Source organism: Ammodytes marinus, assembly GCF_949987685.1.
Source record: "Ammodytes marinus genome assembly, chromosome: 24".
Classification (NCBI taxonomy): Eukaryota; Metazoa; Chordata; class Actinopteri; order Uranoscopiformes; family Ammodytidae; genus Ammodytes; species Ammodytes marinus.
This window is the reverse complement of record NC_137228.1, coordinates 12,671,227-12,691,081: the sequence shown is the minus strand read 5'-3', so window position 1 is coordinate 12,691,081 and position 19,855 is coordinate 12,671,227. Positions and strand designations below refer to the sequence as shown.

The 19,855-nt window shown below is 41.8% G+C and overlaps 1 protein-coding gene across 1 annotated transcript in view; it reads right to left on the bottom strand.

The window, feature by feature from the left end:
* The window catches only part of LOC307269708 (voltage-gated inwardly rectifying potassium channel KCNH7-like), a gene marked incomplete at both ends in the record, with an annotated part of 56,704 nt that overhangs the window by 11,355 nt on the left and 25,494 nt on the right, over window positions 1–19,855 (bottom strand). The window contains 9 exons of the mRNA XM_080052716.1: window positions 421–614; window positions 3,534–3,786; window positions 5,686–5,885; window positions 6,211–6,378; window positions 6,499–6,730; window positions 12,325–12,750; window positions 17,590–17,804; window positions 18,546–18,569; window positions 19,252–19,272. Of these exons, the coding sequence (XP_079908842.1) occupies window positions 421–614; window positions 3,534–3,786; window positions 5,686–5,885; window positions 6,211–6,378; window positions 6,499–6,730; window positions 12,325–12,750; window positions 17,590–17,804; window positions 18,546–18,569; window positions 19,252–19,272 (1,733 nt within the window). The remainder of the gene's footprint in view (window positions 1–420; window positions 615–3,533; window positions 3,787–5,685; window positions 5,886–6,210; window positions 6,379–6,498; window positions 6,731–12,324; window positions 12,751–17,589; window positions 17,805–18,545; window positions 18,570–19,251; window positions 19,273–19,855) is intronic.

Below are 19,855 nucleotides of genomic sequence, written 5' to 3'. Positions count from 1 at the left end.
TGCTACAGGCCTTACAAATCGTTCAGCTGCACTCAATTCATCATAATTACAGCCTACGTCATGTCTTCTGTCCACCGTACCCTTAGTGCGACCAATACTGTCTGTCTCTCACGCTTGTCTTCCAGCAAATGTCTCAATCAGCCCGCATGGTTTCATTCCCAGAACCATGGATGAATTGAAGCACTAAAGGGAATTAATAAAAAAGCCCATTCATCTGAAGGAAGTGGGAATGGCAGAGATTTGGTACAAGGAATGGATTTTTTAACTCAACTTAATGGTCTCTTCCTGGAGCTTTTTCTTTCTTTACAGTAAAGCAGAATTACTCTGATTGATTTGACATGATTGAGCCTTTATTCCGTGTCACTGCTTTCTTGATAGTCATAGTCAGTGATGGATTGATGGTTTTACCTTGGAGTTTTCATCGCGGAGGTCAAAGGTCAGCTCCAGGTTTGTGAGGAAGTAGTCGTTGAACTCTGGATACATGTCCAACACTTCCTGGATCTCCTCCCTCTGAATGGTGTGGAGGTCGCAGTAGCTCAACGCCCGCACGTCAGCGCAGGATTTGCCCGGCTTGGCGTACAGGTGGATCATCTCTCCGAAAATGTCGTTCTTACCTACGGAAAGAACGAGGCGAGTGGAGGAGGAGGATGAGAGGCAAGCAATCAAATAGAAGGAACTGACTCCTGTTAGCTGATTGGGAACTTAAGCTTTTCTCCTCCATCTATTCTTGGCTTCTTAAAGAACATCCACAGAAGAGGAAGAGACAACTTTAGTGGATATTACCTCATTCAGTTGCTGGGAGAACAAACAAGTGGTTTGACAAACATGTAGTACAGTATGTGTAGACCTACAAGCAGCCAGGCCACCTGGCAGAATGTTAAAGAGGCTAAAGGGCATCATTGTCATCTAAAAAAAGGATTTACACAATGCCAAGTCACACAGGCCAAACGTTCCTGTCTCAGTTTAGTGGGTAATGACCTACTAGCAATAACTATCATGCATGAGTGGAGTAGTGTATGGAGTCCCAAAGTGTTCAATATGACCTACGGTAATTAATAATTGCCATACCCTGCCTCTGTTAAACTGGCAAGCTCTATAACTGTGACCAAATATATACAATTAGCTCCTGCTTAAGTCCATTCATTGGCATTCAAAAATCAATTTGTTAAATGAAATAAAAATAAAAATAAATTTCAGTTATGATGAAAATTAATGATTTATATATTTTACACAACTAATTCAATGCTTATCTACAGTTTTTTTGTATCTATTTAATATTGACCACTTTGGGCTTCCATAATGAATGGCCCTGCACAGGAATCAACTCAGGTCTTATTAATAATGAAAATTCCCCTGCTGTGTTTATCTTGCTGGTGTGAACATTTGTCAGCAATGTAAATTGAGCCATTTTCAATATTTCCAGCTACTTAACATTGTGAAATTACTGTAAATATAAGCATTTCCACTGTAGTGCTTTGTAGTGTAAAACATGACCATATGACACTGGTGTATCCGCACAATAGGGTGAAATGGAGTAATCAGGAGTTCTCATGCTCTAGCAGAAAATTGTGCTGAGTTGTGTTTAACCTACAACTTCAACCTCCATACAACTTCAACCTCCATGCTCATGGTGACCCTAAGGTGTCATTGGTTCTAGGTAAACCCAAGCCCCAACCTCAGCGATTTTTACCGGCATCCAATAAGGAAGTGACCACAACTGTAGTAACCAGAAGTGCCACTGGGGGGTGGTGCAAAGACCGAGCAGTTTCTCTTTGACTCACTTGTTAGACAGGCCGTTTTCAAAGTCTTATTAAACCTATTTACAGCCTGGTCCACGAAACCATTTTAGTCTGTATGTTCAGGTCATATCTCCATGACAACACTGAGGGGGGTGAATTTTTTTGGACCACGCTAGTTTTTATTCTTTTGGAGGTTCAAATGTATTGGCACGATCTCTTGAGTGACAGCTCTCCGCCCGTTGTCCCTCACTTTGCCTTGGAGGTATACGTCAGCTATCTCCCTCCCCCTCACAAAATGGCGATGCGCACAAACCAGGATTATTGGATGCCGTGTGAATAACTGAGGTCAGCCCGGATGCTACATCCATATTATTTACTATATATGGGTAAACCTTATTGACTGCAATAAAACATGTTGTTAAAAGAGAAAGCAATGCATAGGAGGCTTATGCTGCGTCCACACCAAACGCGAAAATTTGCATAGTGCCGCGTGAACCGCGTGATGACCACCGCAGGACCTCTCGCGAAAAATTTGTGTGAGATGGATATTTACATCTAGCGCAAATTTCACGTGTTCGTGCAGTGCCAAACGCATCATTCGCGCCGCGCGAGAATAATTTGCGTCTATTCGCGTCTGTACATTGACTTTGTATGCAAAGTGGCCGCCCCTTCCGCCCCAAACGCGTCCCAGCACCTGCCAGCTGCTGGGACCAGAGGAGAGAAGAGGAGGGAGAGAGACACAGAGCAGAGGAAATTTACTGTGATTACATTTGGATGCTGATGATAATAGCACGCGGCTCACTGGCTCCTGTCATCAAGCACAGGATCAAACCACACTGACAACCACACCAAACTTTCCTAACTTCCTTTCTGCGTCCGTCACTTCATTTCTTTCCCAGATTCATCAATCTTCCTCCCTTCTTTTACTCTGCTCTTCCATGGCCTGTCTTCTCTTTCTCCCCCGCCCACAGCGCCCCATCCCTCTGCACTTCCATTGTCATCCATCTGGATTTGAAAGCAATCACGCATCGACACAGATCCTCTGGTACTCTCGTCCCACCATGTGTCCTCCCCCACTCTTCTCTGTCCCTGTGCCTTCAGCTGAGGCACGACTGTGAGGCGGCAGCAATCACAATGTTCTTTGAAGTAAGTTATTACAACATAGCCAGTAGGGACCTCAGCTGCCAACACGGCTCTATCACAGCCCAACGGAGCCAGCTTCATTTAGCCGGCCCACCCGCGTCTACAATAACGGAGGCAAAGCCAACCAGGCTGGAATGACAGGACTATTAGACGTGCTCTTGAGCTCAACCACAGACTTGACTTTCTATACGGTGATGGCTTTTTGACTCTCATTTGAAATCTTCAAATGTTCTGTGTAGGGGAGTGCTGAACTAACTTCAATACGTTTCTACACTACAACGCTTTTACACCATGCGTTGTCATGGTGAGTAAGACAACACTTTCATCAGCCTCAGTACTGATAATCCTTGCATCCTAAGATCTGATATCCTGCAGCCAGACAAGGTTATTGATGTCTTCTGAAAAGTTTTTGTGTGCAGTAATCAGAATGTGTGTAGACTGTCTAAGCTTTCAGGAGTTCGGTAAAGCAATTACCAAACTTGTGTAAGGGAAGACAAGCTTTCTGTGATCTGTTCTGATCTTTAAAAGAGGTTGACAAACGTCACAGTCAGTTAAAAACACGTAACACTAACTCAATGTTGATAAAGGGCATACCAATCTATAAACTACTGAATGACAGATAAACATGCTTGAGGCGTGCAGTAGACCCACCCAGGATGGCCACTACAACATCATCTTTAAGGATTTCGATGGAGCCGCGGGAGACAAAGTAGAGCGCAGTGAGCACATCTCCGCTGTGGACTAAGGTGTCCCCAGGGGGTGCGTGGGTGGTCTTGAACCTCATGGCCAGGGCCCGGAGGCAGCCTTTGGTGGCTCCACGAAACGCCTTACAGTCCTGCAGGAGGCTCTTGTTGAGGTGGAGGCAGATGTCTGCCTGCAGGCACTCTGGGAAACCCTTTAGGACCTGAGTGTGAAACACGGGTCAAAGCAGACACGCTGGTCAGGTGTGATGTGGGAGTAGCATTCTCAAAAGGTGCCATGGCTTTGTTGTGTAGTGATTTGTATGTGTTGGGTTTCCATTTGGGGTGAAGGTGCTGCTCAAATTGACTGGATTTCCAGATACATTTTGTACAATTGCCACTTGTGTTCTTTCCTTCCTCTCAAAATCTATTCTACCCTGCAGTAGACATCGCCTGGAATGGATTTCTACAGAGAGCTACATTGAGCTGGTTAGACTTACAGCAGATTGACATGAGAGACATGACAGAACATTTAGAGACCAAGAAGCTGCAGATAAATGACAGCACAAACTCAAAACACATGTTAAATATGTCTTCTCTCTGTGATCATTTGGTGCATTTGAAGGTTTCATTGCCTTTATGTAATCCACTTCTGAAACATAATGTTGTACAACCAAGAAGCAGAAACGATATTCAAAATTGTCTCAAGGAATGTCAATTTACTGAAAAATTCCTTATTAATCTGAATCACTATTTGCTAGTTAGTATAAATAAATATTACAAATGCTCAAACTTGACCCAACCGTGATTGGTCAAGCATTCCTACCCATCCGAGTAAGCCCGGGAGACTGTTGAAAATACAATGAAAAATATTTAAAAAGGTCATTTTAGCATACATTTTTACATTTTCTATGAATTTTACATTTGTTGTGAGGTTTTTCAAACACATTAACAACGTGAACTGACTGTAAAGGACCACATTTCCAAACATTAACACCATAACAGACACTGGGAGGCGGGGAAAAGGGCTTCAAGGACACACCAGGGACAGTTTAAACAACAAAAACACATTTCTAATCTTTGTCGTTTACACATTAAATATAACACAAGCACAGCAACAACAAAAAAGGATGGAGTCTCAACTGATTTTTCTGGCTCTGACTGGCTTTTTGTTGCACGGAACAAGAACTGATGGGTAGATTTGGAAAGGAAAGACTGAACAACATTTGGCAAGCGCAGGTGCCACCACCAAGCTACAGCCAAGCCTCCCACAGTGAGAGGGAAACCTGGCGGCAGCCGGGGAGGCTGTGCCCACTCACAGGCATGATTCACTCCGTCTCTAGTACCAGATATATTTCATGGGATTGTGTTTGAATACACAGATTTCATGCAAAAGGGGACCTTGAGGCAGGCCACGTGCAAGTCTACCAGTAACGGATGCTTAAGCTTCCCTGCGATAAACTTTCATTGTTATGTTTTTAGCCTTCTGTAGTTACAGGCATGCATACATACTGTGAATCCATCTATGATACAGCATCACAGCAACTGTTAGCAGTATGGTTATGTGTGTACAAGTATGTACATCAAGCTTTGTGACAGATAAGACACTGAGGGAATATATCCTACAATAACATGCATGTTTGGGACAATGATTAAACAATTGCATATTAAAACTACGGAAAGCTAAAGTCCAACAACACTACGACTAGACAGCTAGATGAAGATCTACCACTGAGGACCATTCATATCAGCATTTGTTGTGTTCACACATGTACCTCCTGCTCTTACCAGAGTGGTGGGATCATTCCATTTGACATGAGGCAGACATGGAAAAGACAAACTTATATAAGTACCATGAACAGCATTGTGACGAGGAAAGCCAGAGTTACTGTGTGACTGCACAGTAAAATCGTGATGAAAACGTTACACTATGCCAAAGACATAGCGAGATTGCTGTGGTAAGAGCATTTATGCGCTGGGAGAATAGGTGAAACTGGTTCAAAACATCAAACTCACAAAAATTATATTGGAAAGAACTACAGAGGAAAGCAACAGCCAACTTTAAAGTTATATTTTGTGGAAAAAACCCACACTTATAAATACGCACATACTCCATCTCGTACCATGTTCATGTCGATGCCGTTGGTGTAGGTCCAGGCGTGTTGGAAGTATTCCTCCAGCCTCTGCCTCAGTGGGTTGGGAATCTGGTGGAAGCGGATGAACTCTTTGACCCGTAGCATTTGGAGGTGATACCTGGCCGTACTAGAATACAACCTCTGGATAATGGCCGACACGTTGCCAAAGATGCTGGCATACATAAGAGCTGGGAGAGAAGACATACAGGTGAGGGTTGTGCCATGGCAGCGACATACAGGGCACATACTTCTTCTTCTGTTTCATTCTAACTAACCAATGGTCCTGCTGCCACAAGACTTAGTGTGTCAGCATTGCCTTAACGAAAAAACCTCACTGTTAATATATGAGTTTTCATGCACTGGGAATGCATAAAATCCCAATTGAGTTGAACCAGTAACAGTATAAAAAGTTAAAACATATGAAGTACTCATACAATCTCAAACAAACATAATTACAGAGGGTTTCAGTAATAACAGGATTAAAATACTGTGTATGTGTGAGCTAGCACTCACATCCAATGAGCATGACACAGATGGAAAAGATCTTCTCTGAGTTGGTGTTGGGGGAGACGTTCCCAAAGCCCACACTGGTCAGACTGCTGAAGGTGAAGTAGAGCGCCGTGACGTACTTATCTTTGATGGAGGGGCCTGAGTTGGGGTCACTGTAGTTGTATTTTTTTCCTACAATAACATAGCACATGCAGAAAAGACAACATTTGTGTTTGCAATCAAAACAAACCCTTACTTTGAGTATTTTTAGTTGTTAAAGTTGAATTTTGAAAATAGAACAGAGAATAATACCTATTGACACCCCCAGGTTGTCCAGCCAGCCAATCTTATGCTCCAGGTAGGGTTTCTCCACGTTGCCAATGGCGTACCAGATACAAGCCAACCAATGGGCGATGAGGGCAAAGATGCACATGAGAAGCATAAGGACGGCGGCACCGTACTCTGAGTATCGGTCCAGCTTACGGGCCACTCTTACCAACCGTAGGAGGCGGGCCGTCTTCAGCAGACCAATCAGAGTGGTGGTCTAGGGTGGCAAACAAGAAAATAGGATTTAGTTGAAGGAAAAAATCTCCAAATTTCCAACTCCTTTCTTACACCCAGACTATTCATCCAACTTTTTTTGCACTGCTGCCAGCTTAATGTCATAAAAGGTAGAATTTATTTTGTTAACTTATAATTAATCATTCTTTTTTGTGTAGTTACGGATTTAGTGGTAAAATGTCACCCTTTATAAGATTGTTAATACTGATGCATCAATGTGTCAGTAGTATTTTAAGACTAGTCCAAGTCCAGTGGTATTCAATCTAGGGGTCGGGACCCTTAGAAGGGTCACAAGATAAATCTGAAGGTTTGTGTGATGATTAATGTGAGGAAATTAACTCAAATATTGGATGATTTGTCCTCTTTGGTCCACGAACAATTATTTAAATTAAACTTTGTGTAAAGTTTGGAGGGAAAAGATGTCTTCGGTGGAACTGCATAAAACTCAAGACATCTGAAATGTGATGAGAGGGTTCAACTAGACACACTTCTTTTTGAAACAATGGTTAAATTTTAATAATATTATAATATTATTGTTATTGTTAAATCTTTTCTGTAAAGAAACACAACTGTTTTCATTAAAGATCTCCTATTATACTACTTTTCTGGTCTTAATTTCTTGTTAAAAACTGCTATAGAGCAACCTGACACGAATCACATCACAAAAAACCATGTAGATTTTCAGGAAACTCTTCCTCTTATCTGAGCGTGCACTGCAGTCTCTCTCAACACTCAGCTTTGTGCTTCTCCGCTCCCTCCCCCCCCCCTCCTGCAAACCCCACTCCGTTGTGATTGGTTACCTTCCTTCCGGAACACTTTCAGTGGCGCGAGGCGCGTGGCAGACTTGAGCAGGAAGGTGGGGGCATGTTGCAGCATTACCATACATGGAAACATCCGCTCATCGTGACGACAAAATTATCAGGAAATTCTGAACCGATTTGAACACGTGATTTCTCGACCGGCTGCCCTAGTGTTTAGCGCTCTGCACAGCCACCCCAGACGGTCAGCAGGGAATACGTCTAAATGCATGTACGTAATTATTTGATACGCTAGTATGGTTAAACATGACTATAAATCATTATAACAACGTTTATAGGTCATAAAAGTCGAAAAGTATGATAGGTCCATTTTAAAATAAATGTTTGTGTCATACAATTGAAATAGTGAAAACTTTTCAAACACATCTTAAGTTAGCAGTTGTCAATTCAACTTGAAAATGTAATCTTTATAGTGCCACCACAAGGCACAAATCCAAATCATAGCAGGGGTTTCTGATTTGATTTTGGGAGCAGCAGCAGAAAAATCTGGATCATCTCGACTACAGTATGTCACTGGACACTAACAAAAAGAGCAAACAAGCAAACAAGTTGTTTGTCTTCTTCAGTATCAAGGGATAAGGGGTCAGGGTCATGAGGATTAGAGATTCAGAAACATGTAGATTAGTAATGCTTTATCATATTCACAGCCCCACGCATACTAGACTCACAGAGCAGACAGTGGGTCAATCCTGCTGCTGTAAACTGATCTTTCAAGGTCTCAGCCTCCCTCAGGGTTAGCACAACTGCACTGACTAAGACAGTATGGAACTGGCCTTTAGAGGAACACTGGCATACAAATGAGCGTATGCGAGACATGGAGAGTTTGTTGATTCATCTGTTTGGCTGATGATAAAGCACTTTTGAGTAACTGCAAACATCGATGACTAAATTAGCTCTTAAAACACATCGATATCAGCAGCTTGGAACCTTGGTTAAAGAAAGAAAACAGCAACTACACAGCGCCTCAAAATGCATACACACGCACGCTACCACATTCACACACACACAGACCCGCTTCTGTTCTGTTTAATTCAAAGCACCAAAATCCTTCCGTCGATTTTTTTTAGCCAGACTAAATTAACACAGACTTTGGGAGGGGAGTTAAAGAGAGGGGGGAGCAGCATATGATGCCACGACACAAGTCCTGATGTATTAGTGTCACGCAATATGTAAACACATTAAGTGACACTTAGAAAACGCTAATAGGTGATACCACTCCCCTTTTGCGCCTTACAATTCTTCTAATATCCTTGGGGAAATCATTGCCCACAACCTCCGCTGCCTCACGTCTACACCTGCTTATTTAGGCCTCTTGTACAGGTGAGAGTGCTATTGTGTGGGTTATTCACGTGTTAAAAGCATTTTTTTTTAAAGAATATGATTTACGAGGCAGAGTCCATCTTCATCATGGTGAAAAAGGGTGCAGTAGCTGCTTCTGATAGGTCCATTAAAGAGCCTCCATCCACCCAATCTCACCCCTAAATCAACCACATCATTCACTGCGGTACATTTTGCCAGCAGGCCCTCTCACTGACAACTAAGTGGACAGTGAATGAATCATATATAGAAACAGACGAGCACTAAATGATCCTGTGATTGTTGCCTGTGAGTGTGCACTGTGGTAGGTGTAGTGCTGCTGTCGGAGGAACCTGTGCAGCTAACAGATTACACACTCTGTGCTGTACACACAGTGTAATGTTGATTAAAATCTGGGCTTACACTAAATCGTAGGCGTTGGGGATTGAGGAGTGAAGCTAAAGCTCCCATTAGCAACCAGCTGTACAAAACATATCCTCTGAATATCCCTCTGGCCATCTGCCACCGATGCTCTCCAGGCTCGCCCGGCCACTTTAAAACACCAAGAGTCAGCCCAGGTTATACAGTATTTAACCTTTTGTTTATGTGGACATTGACACAACATACTGTACTGTATATATACTATAAAATATTAACGGTGTTATCATATAACATGACTTATAAAGTGGTTTCCCATCATTTCATGACTTTGATTCTCCAAAGAAACAGGACAGTTGCTTGTATACACAGCAGACACAGATATTTGGGTTATATTTGGAGTTTTGTTAGTGGACCCAGGATGAATGTGTCTAATATTCACTCTTTCTGGTCTGTACTAATTATTGAGGAGAATATCTGGTTCTTTGGCTCCACTGTTATCGCCAGCTAGTTTTTTAAAGAACCTTTTTCCCTGAAAACTGAGAGTTGCAAGACTGAACCAACACATTGAAGTACTGTAAATTTACAGACCATAACTAAAGCAATAAGCTGAGAGCTGCTCAAATGCCCCGTAGAGCTTAAGGAGAACTGCAGAGTTGGTGATAATTCTCTGTGAGTGACATCTTTTATGCACAGTCATGTAATCTGTTTTTAATATCAAAATATTGATTGCTACAGCTTTAACCATATTTCTAACCAAACAGCCCATTTGCTAGCCTGGTCCTACCAGACCATCATACTCAATCACTCAATTGACAAAGGTTAACTTTTATTTTCTGAAAAAAAAAAACATATATACTGTAGACAGAATATACAACTCTGTGTCTATTCTAAATGTGTGCACAATTCCAGCAGGGCAAAAGTGAGACTGTGGGGGCTGCTTGTTACAATGAACCTGCCTACTCTTTTTTCTTTGTTTAGCACAGTAGCTGCTGCAGGTTTTTGCAGCACAATAGGAGTTAACCAAAGGCAAACACAATGCACATTTTACAAGCTGAGGAGGAGGAGGGCTTGGGATTTATTTGAATAAAGCCTCTTCAATTTGCATAAACATATATATGCATGGAAGAGCTTTTGTGCATTTGATTAACTTTGAGCTCGGAAGGTTCCATTTCATATTTGTGAGCATAAAGGACACCGGCCTAATCCATCCAATCCATAATCATTGACTTGATCAACTTTGTGGAACTGCTTTTTTGACAATAGTTAAATCCTGACACCATAGACTCTTAACGTCCATGTTAATTTAGTGTGACTGTTTAGAACTACTAAACCAAAGAATCTACTTATAGTAATGTTAAATCACCCATACCCTAAGTCTTGGCAATGTTCAGAGCTATTGTTGCAGTTGTTTATGTAGATAAATCTACTCTTCCCTATACTAAAGGAGAATGGTATTTTATTAATAATAATAATTCTGGTTTAGAGCACATTTTCCCAATGAGCACTTACACACGTACATGTGAATGTGGACATCATAGGCGAATAATCTGCTGTGATCACAACAGGACGTTAATATGAAAATGACGGAAGAGCTTAATGACCCCCAAGTAAATTGTGTACCACATAATTTCTTTTTATTTGCCAGCCTGCTAAGATGAAATACTACACTGACTGAGAATAATAATGAGAAAATTATTTCAATAGAGATTTCATTCTGCCATGTTTAGAATGAAATCTTAACATAATGTCAGCGATGGTTTCCAAGCAACAAAGGTCCACGAGATTAGGTCTAAAAATAGTCCTCGTCTCTGCACGAGGAGCTAAAATAACACACCTTAGAAACAAGTGCTAAAACTGTACATGGATGTGTTATTTTCAGTTGCTGGTGGTGATTGGAGGTGCTTAAAATAAATCATATTGTGGTTCTACTCTACCTGTCACAGTGTGCTACGGGAACACACATTCTGTCGCTGCAGCAGTCATCTAGCTGTATGAGAAGGATATACATGGTGCCGCGGCATCGCTCACCTGTCTGCTCTGTTTTAAACACCTGCCACTCTCTGCCAGCCTCTAGCCACAGACCACCTCACAGGGACTCACACCTAATGTGTAAATAATGACTCTGCAAAGGGCAAAAGTAACGGACTGACAACACATTTATGTCTATTGTGTGTCTTCTCTGCATGCTTTAGATCTTCTATCATTTTAAAACTAAAGCAAGAGGAGACAGTACAGTAGATGTCAGAATTGCATCAAGTTAAATTGGAAATTAACTTGTATAATAATGTATGTATAATATTCAATATTCTGAAATGAAATAAATACAGAAGGTTTTAAGTTAAGTACAAAGGTAAGCCTTCCAGTGTGGGCTTGTGCTGAGATTTGTGTCATGTGATGTCATCGCACTGTATAAACTGCTCTCTCTGAGCATCAGATAACTTCCGACGCAGTCCCCTCCTCCCCTAGTCACACAAACAAAATATTTTCACAAAGGCAGAGTGGTTAGGGAGGGTGAGACCCTTTTAACCGGTTTGGATCGCCTGGGGCCTTCAAGTGTGACTTTGATGAAAACAGAGCGTCAGATTGCTTTTGTAGTCTAAGCATTTCCAGAGAGCTATAGTGAAATATGACTGGTGCTGGAGCTGTGGCCCCACGTCATCACATAGGAATGACAAGGGAGGGACTATCCACAATTCTGCCTCTTTGATAAGGCTTATGCTGTGTTCCAATACCAATAATTGCCTGCTATTAAGTACCACGGAAAAATATTTAGGACGTACCAATATATGTGGTGAAATGAAGTGTGCTTAAAAATACCTGGATAACCTACCATAGCCAGTTTTTATTTTGGTAATCAGCATGTTTTTTTGGGCGATTCTGACCCACATCCACTGCTGTTACTTCGACTGAGCTTCCGAGTGAAAACAACAATGTTATCTCAAATAGGTCCCAATTGTATGCCTAATGAATGCAAACTATGTACTTTGTATGGTCAGCTGTAGTAAGTAGTATAGTAAAAATAAGGAGTGTGAGATTTGAAACGCAGGGTTATTAACTGAAGGCCCTCCCACCCCCCTCTCACCTCATCCGATCCTGAGCCAAAGATGAGCAGGTCAAAGGGGATGGCGGCCACCATGTCTATGAGGAACCAGCCTTTGAAGTAGTGGATGGCGATCCTGGCCGGGTGGCTGACCACTTCCTCGTTGATGTTGACGTATGTGGTGCGGAAGTTGATGAGGATGTCCACTATGAACATGATGTCCACCATCAGGTCCACCACGTTGAGGGGAGAGCAGGAGTAGCCGCACTCCCGCCTCCTCTGCTCCTCGATGTCGTTGAGGAGGAAGGCGGCAGAGTAGGGCGTGAAAATGGCCGTGTAGATGACCAGCAGCAGGATCAGCCAGTCCCACACGGCTTTGAAGGGACTGTAGTGAAGTATGGTCCATTTGTCCATGCGTGGCGTCTGGAGCTTGTACTCGGGCAGCACGTCCGCACCCAGGGAGAGGACCTACAGGGGGAGATGGAGGATTTACCACCTTACTCCAATGACATTTTATCACGGTGGTTTTAGTACTGTTAGCTATCTGTTCTGCTTTCAGCCAAAGCCAGTGATTCATTTGACACAAAAATGTAAATCACTGGCGTTTGCTGCAGATTCCTATCTTTAAGAGGCACCTTGCTGATTTGTTGCATTATGGGGGAATGTAGGAACCAGAGTTTTGTGAACCATAAGCGATAATAACTCAAGTCTCTTCTACTTCAGTTGTCCCCTAACTTTGTGAAAGTGCAATACTATATCAATGAAGTACCCTTGAAGGTGCAATGTTGGTGTTGTAAACAAAGCAATATTCTCCATTTTGCAGCATTTCTGCATACATTTTCCATTAAGATAAAATAGAATGATGGGCAACAGAAGAATATTAAATTTGCCTCACGGTTGAAGTAAATAGGCTAAATTCAATAACATGTATAAGACAACATGCATTAGCATTTTTTTTTAAAGTGTTGTGCGTGTTAGTAGCTACTGTATGTGGAATTGCATTGTGACATTTTATTAATATGTGAGTAATGTAGCTGTAGCAGTTGAACTTCAGCCCTGAGCATGTACAGTACATACATATTATACAATCTTAATGCAGTTCAACATTACTTCCTGACCCTACCTAAGGGAACCAAGCATGATCAGATTCATTGAGGAATGAACTTCCCACTGCACAAAATATTTTTTTTTAGGAGTTTGAAGGATGAAAAAACTGATTGACTTACTAATAAATATATGTATTCACTGTAATTTTTTTTTAAAAGATATATTTTGATGTTATTAACTTTTATTGGATAGTTTTGAGCATAGAGTTGAAATGGGGAGAGAGAGAGGGGGGTTAGCCATGCGGTAAACGGCCCAGACTGGAGTTGATCATGGGTCTTGGCTGCGACAAGGACTTTTGCCTTAATGGTACATGCTGCACCGATGAGTCACCGGGGCGCCCTGTAATAAATGATTTAAACTTAACTACGCATAAAATTTATTTTCATATAAGCCTTGCAAGAGCACACTGCTTTAAAGTCATGGCTTTTATCACTTGTGGGACAGAAATATCTGATAAGTTATGCATAACTTAGCAACTTAACAACAACGAAAACAAAATCTGCATGAACTGTCCTCAAAAAGCACCTGGAAAAAGTGAACCATGCGAAAAAATCCTGAAAGTGTTTTGCATAGAGGACAGAGGTATAATTCCATTCCAGCCAACCTGGATGTCACTCTCATTATCTCTGTTATTGCAGTTACCATATATACCCCGATAGCTTTGAACATCAGTATTACAGTAGCGTCATGGACCATTTCGGATAATAGTCTCAATGACCTGCAGGTAATTATAGGTGCAGGCAGAGGATACTTCTATTCTATCTGACACTTCAATAGGCAGCAGTTTGCAGGCCATGGGCTTTCACTGATGATTACTGTAGCTCCAAGGAGGGCAATGCAAAGACAGAGAGAGAGAGAGAGAGAGAGAGAGAGAGAGAGAGAGAGAGAGAGAGAGAGAGAGAGAGAGAGAGAGAGAGAGAGAGAGAGAGAGAGAGAGAGAGAGAGAGAGAGAGAGAGAGAGAGAGAGAGAGAGAGAGAGAGAGAGAGAGAGAGAGAGGTGAAGTACATGACTACTTTGGCATCAACCCCTGTATGTGTGTGGTCTAATATCTGCCCTGGTCACCTTCAAGAGGAGAGGACTCAGTGGACCAGAAGGATGATGTGTCGCACAAGAAAAGGCTTGAGTGCTAATAATTGAATTGGTTATTAGAAACTTCTTCCCACCGGGTGATGGGGATAGTCAAACGCTTTCAGCCTTTGATATGGGATAGCCTTTGAAATCAATCAGAAACCAAAGGACAGCCAAAGGGAATGTCTTGTATTATTCATCAGGTGTTTCAAATGCTTGTTTCATTTCATTTCAGATTTCCCACAGAAATGGCCAAAAGAAAGGTATGAATGAACATATGTGATTAATAAAATACACGTGTGCTTATTTATCTCAATCTGTCCTTGATTAAACTCTGTTCTACAATCATGCAGTTTATGATCAATTCTGATGATACAAACAAGATGGTAACTCTGTGCCACTCCAACAGCACTCAGCCTGTGTGGATACTTTACCCCTCTGCCTGCTAGGAAGCCTACAGGGAGTCGGTCGGCTGGCAGAGTGACAGATCTGGAATAACGTGTTGCAGCCAATCTGTTTCTAAATAAAAGATCCGGTCTTAATTATTCAACCTACCTACTGTAGCTATGTGCACTTGGCACAAATGAACTCTCCCTTGTTACATAATGGAAGGCTTGTTGTGTGTTTGGCTCGGCTTCAAGCAATATGCAAATGAGCATTTGTTTTCGCCAGTTCTCTCTGCTGTGCGCTGTAAGGGCTTGGGTATTATTTATAAAGGCAGAGTGTTGTTTCATGTTTTTGGGGCTGATCACGTGGATCAAGCCATTAAAAAGTATGCATGTACCACTGAGTCGATCCCACATACATCTTCAGATGAACCAAAAAAAAATTGACATTAAAGGACCTAAACCTAACCCTCTGGCGCTAGTTTAAAGACATATGCAATTTGTGTTGTGTTTCTCACAGTCAAGTGTCTAGAGAACTGTTTACAGACATAAACTGTGGAAGGGGATGTAGCGTTATCCCCACGTGGCTAATTTATCTATTTGTTGTAACTTAACATCATGCAGTAAGCAAAACACATTCTGCTCAGGCATAGAAGGTGCACAAGGGTATGATGGCTAAAGACATACTGGTATAGCTGCCAGTGTATGCAAAGAAAACATGTAATTGACAGCTTATTCAGAGGCAGAGCAGTAATTTGAATTTGACAAAGACATTGTAAAAACACATTAAACTGTATATTAATGGACATCACCAGTACCACTACCTAGAAATGAGCTAATTTGTACACACATAACCCTACAAAATTCCATTAAAGTTTAAAACCCACATTAACAAGCCTGTCCTCTCAACTGCTTCATAACGTCGAGTTCAATACTGGATGGAGAGGTCATTGTGGTCTGCTCAGTCTCTGCCTCTGGCTCCAGCCTAAGCTACCTTTGAGTGTAAACAGGGGTCAATTTCTGTGCCCTCTATCCGTTACACCATTAATGGGCAAAATGTAGAACTGAGACCTAATCAGAGGTTTGGGGGCTAGCTTCAGCCTGCCTACCCCCGGGAATACATCCACTTACAGTCCCCGTCTACTCTGCTCTGCCTCTCAGCCCTGGCAGGGAAGGTGAGAATGACCTCAAAGCCAGCCTGTAACTCTAGAAATATGGCCCGTGCTCTGGACACTGTCTGGCAGCGGTAAGACTATCCCTGATTATCTGCCAAAGGAGATAGACAGACACCTCTGGCGCTTTACGAATCAGACCCCTTGAGTTCCAATCAATCATCCGGACGGAGGCCCAAACAGTAGGTTGGGGGGGAATCACCGCCTGGTGTGGATGCAACCTGCTGACTTCATCAGCTGCTCAATCTGTGCCAAAGTGATTTGTGATGATAGTAAATTATATTATGAGTCCAATGTCTCTCGATTCCGTCTGCCTAAACTCAGTCAACAAATGATTGGTGATATGAATCATTTATAATTGCTGACCATACGTGACACTGCTGTTCTTAATTGTTTTTTTATTTTTATTCTAAGGCAACAGCAAACAACCCATTATAATCATGATAAAGAACTTGCCAACAGATGGTTGGATGATGGATTGTATATAGTGACGATACTAATAACCTCTGAGTCATACAAAAGATTGCTTTTATAAAAGAGAGAGGGGTTGGGAATGTGGGTAAAGTAACACACACATTACATTAACACAGGTACAAACAAAATATGTTGTGTTTTATTGGAATGTGACATCACAGAAAGAGAAATGTAGGGTTAGACAGTGAGACCATAAAACACTCTTTCTGCCTTTTCTCAGGCTAGGATGAACCAATTTCATTTTTTGTTGCACATTTATACTACATAGGATCTCAGAATTCAATACACCTTCATATTCCCACTGGTGAAATAGGCCTTTAAGGATGAAAAATAATTAGATTTTTTTGGGACTACTTGGCTAAACTAAAGCTGTCTGCTCCGATATAATATATTAGCTTATTGCAGTGTATGTGTTGGCTGATAAGTAGAAAGTAAATTTAGTTTATATCAGAAATCACAAATTTCCCTTAAGGGCTTTACAATCTGCTCAGAACCCTCTAAAGGAAAAACCTTTCAACAAAAATACAAAGTCTAGGAGACACATATTAACCATATGGTTTGCTTTTTTTATTGTTTTGTTTTTTTGCTGCCAGACTGCCAAGTATTTTCCTACAAATACATAATCAGTCAGGCTATAGCTGTAAATGGCTATTTTACAAAGGATTTTTCATTTCCAAAAGAACATTTGATGCCGTTTGAAATATCGTATATGGGAATGAGATAGGCAATTGCGAAGGGATAAAAGCAGAGCATCTGGAACCATGATAACCAGAATAAAATGATTTCTTTAAAAAAATAAGATAATTTGACCCGATCCAAAATGTGGCCGAGCTGCACAGACCTTAAGAGAGACAATACCAACTCCTGCTGCAGTAGCAGCATGATCTATCAAACAGCTGCAGTCGAAAACAGCAGCAATATTATCATATTAATAATGTCCTTGGAACAATTATAAAGTCATAGAAACTTATTCCAAAAATACATTTTTATATGACTCAAAGTCTCCTTCATAGAAATAATTCATTCATAATTTGTCCTCCTGCACCAACAGTAAAGTGTTTTCAGCAGGGTTGATAGACAGTGAGAGAGAGCTCCTTACCTGCGTGACCTTGTCCGTGACATTGTGTGAGCGGTCTTTGACCTTTTGGGCGATGATGGTTTTCTCAGAGGAGGAAGGGGAGGGGCACTTCTTCTCGTTGTTGGCCTCAGAGAAGTTCAGCGTGATGAGGGGAATCTTGTTGATGGTGCTGTACCTGTTGAGGTTAGAGTCGGAGGTGGAGCCCAGCAGACTGGACTTGATCTGACTGAGTGGTCCTGAAACAAAGAGCGACAGAGGGAGGATGTCTTCATTAAATGTTGCCACATCTTGAACTATTGGCTACTGTTGCTCTAATAGACGTTTTGAATTGTGAAGATAATAGTCTAGAGTTCATTTTTTGATTGCAGTGACATGGTTAGTGAACATGGAGTGGCCCAGGCCCTTACTGTTGGAGTGAGTTCAACCACAGCACAACACACAGTATACAACAGATACTGAAATACAAACTCCACAGCCTCTGATTGGCCCGTCTATGGTGAACAGGCCTTTCATTAAAGGATAATGAAGAACACGGTTGGCGAAAGAACAGAACAATTTAATGCGAATTCACACAGTTAGTCAAACTTGCTCTCCGATGAATCTGATGAAGCCTGGGTATAACCAGCAAAATAGTCCCTCAATAAAAAAACTGACGCTGAGAGAATTAACTCCCTACCTTCTTGTGAAAGCATTCAACACTGCAACAATATGTGACAGCCCTGTGACAAGCACTGACATTTGGTCCAATGAGAGTGATAATAAAAGCGGAAAAGAGAAGAATTGCTGATTCAGCTGAGCATTGAAAGGTTGCACTAGCCCTCACCCTGTTCTTAAAGTACAGTGCAGTGATTGTCAAGGAAAGGGAAACAGACAGCTGAGGACGAGAGATTGCATGCACAGCTTCAATACATGCCACAGTAAGGATACATCATTGCAGTCATGGAAAAATAACTACAAAATAAAAGCTGAAGCCATACCCCCTGCCATCCAGGAGCGAGACACTATAGCAAACCAGGAGAGAGCAGAAATGGGAGATAAAGAGGAAGGTGGGAATATGGAAGGGTGGTTGGATTGAAGGGTCAGTAGTCAGGGGTAAACAACATTACTTAAAATATCACACGCTGCTCTTTAAAACGTAGAGACGTCCATTGGGGTTAATGCTTTCATTTTGTGAACACCTTGTGTGATCTTAAACACAATTAAACATTAATCCCTCAATTCACTATATGTGCAAGTGAGATAATGTTGAGAAATGCATGCAGAAGTTGAATGGTTGGTTTTCTTTGCCTTCACTATGGCAACAAGGAACCAGAGGTTGTATAGAAGAGAACAGAGGTTACAGACAGTGGGAGGTATCATCTTAGAAAAGCTTCATTGGTTTTCTTCAATGAACGAAGGGCAGGAAAGAGATGTAATGTGTTGTTACATGCAAGTGCGTGCAGAGGTTAGTGTGAGAGTTCCCCTGGGCGACTGGCTAGGGTTCAGCAGGTCATGTGCACTGAGAGTCCTTTAGTGCTGTGCTGGTGTTTTCAGGCTCCTGCTCAGGAACGTACTACAACCACACTACTGGCAGTCAACCACCACTGCAAGTCATGTGTAAAACTCATGCTGAAAGCAAGCGCAAGTGTATCTAATAAATAAACGTGCTAAAGTTTAGCAACTCAAGATGCTGATGTGTGTTACCTTTAATATTGCGACCATTGTCTGATGGCAGCAACACGGCATTGGAGGAGAAAAAAAAGGGCAGTGGAGATGAGAGAAGAATTTCTGGTTTTCTATGATGACAAATGAGGGCTGACATTAAAGCCCTGCTACTGCTCCCATGAACAATTCATTACTGTGAAGTAGACATATGACTATGTCAGCCACTGGGAGCTATTTGAATGAGGATAGCAGATAAAGAGATGGGGCTAGACTGATTGGCCTGTAAGAAACAAGGCCAGTCTGGGGCACTTTTACCCTCAACCAAATGAGGGCCACAGGGCTAATGAGTGACTTAGACTTGAGGGAAGATCAATAACACACAGTACAGATGGTGACTCACTATAATACTGATTAAGAGACTGGCATGCCACATCTAGAATCTTCTATTTTGGGACCACAGGGAGTTTATTATTAATATGGCCAAGTTATACTCTGTGATTGTCACATGGAATAAATTCCTTCATTGGTCCCTTAATGAAAATGACTGCAATTGAGTGTGTTGACCACATCTGACACTTTGTTATAAGCTTACATCACTTGGCAAATTGTGTGTTTGTTAGAGCAGTGGTCACCTAACACGCAC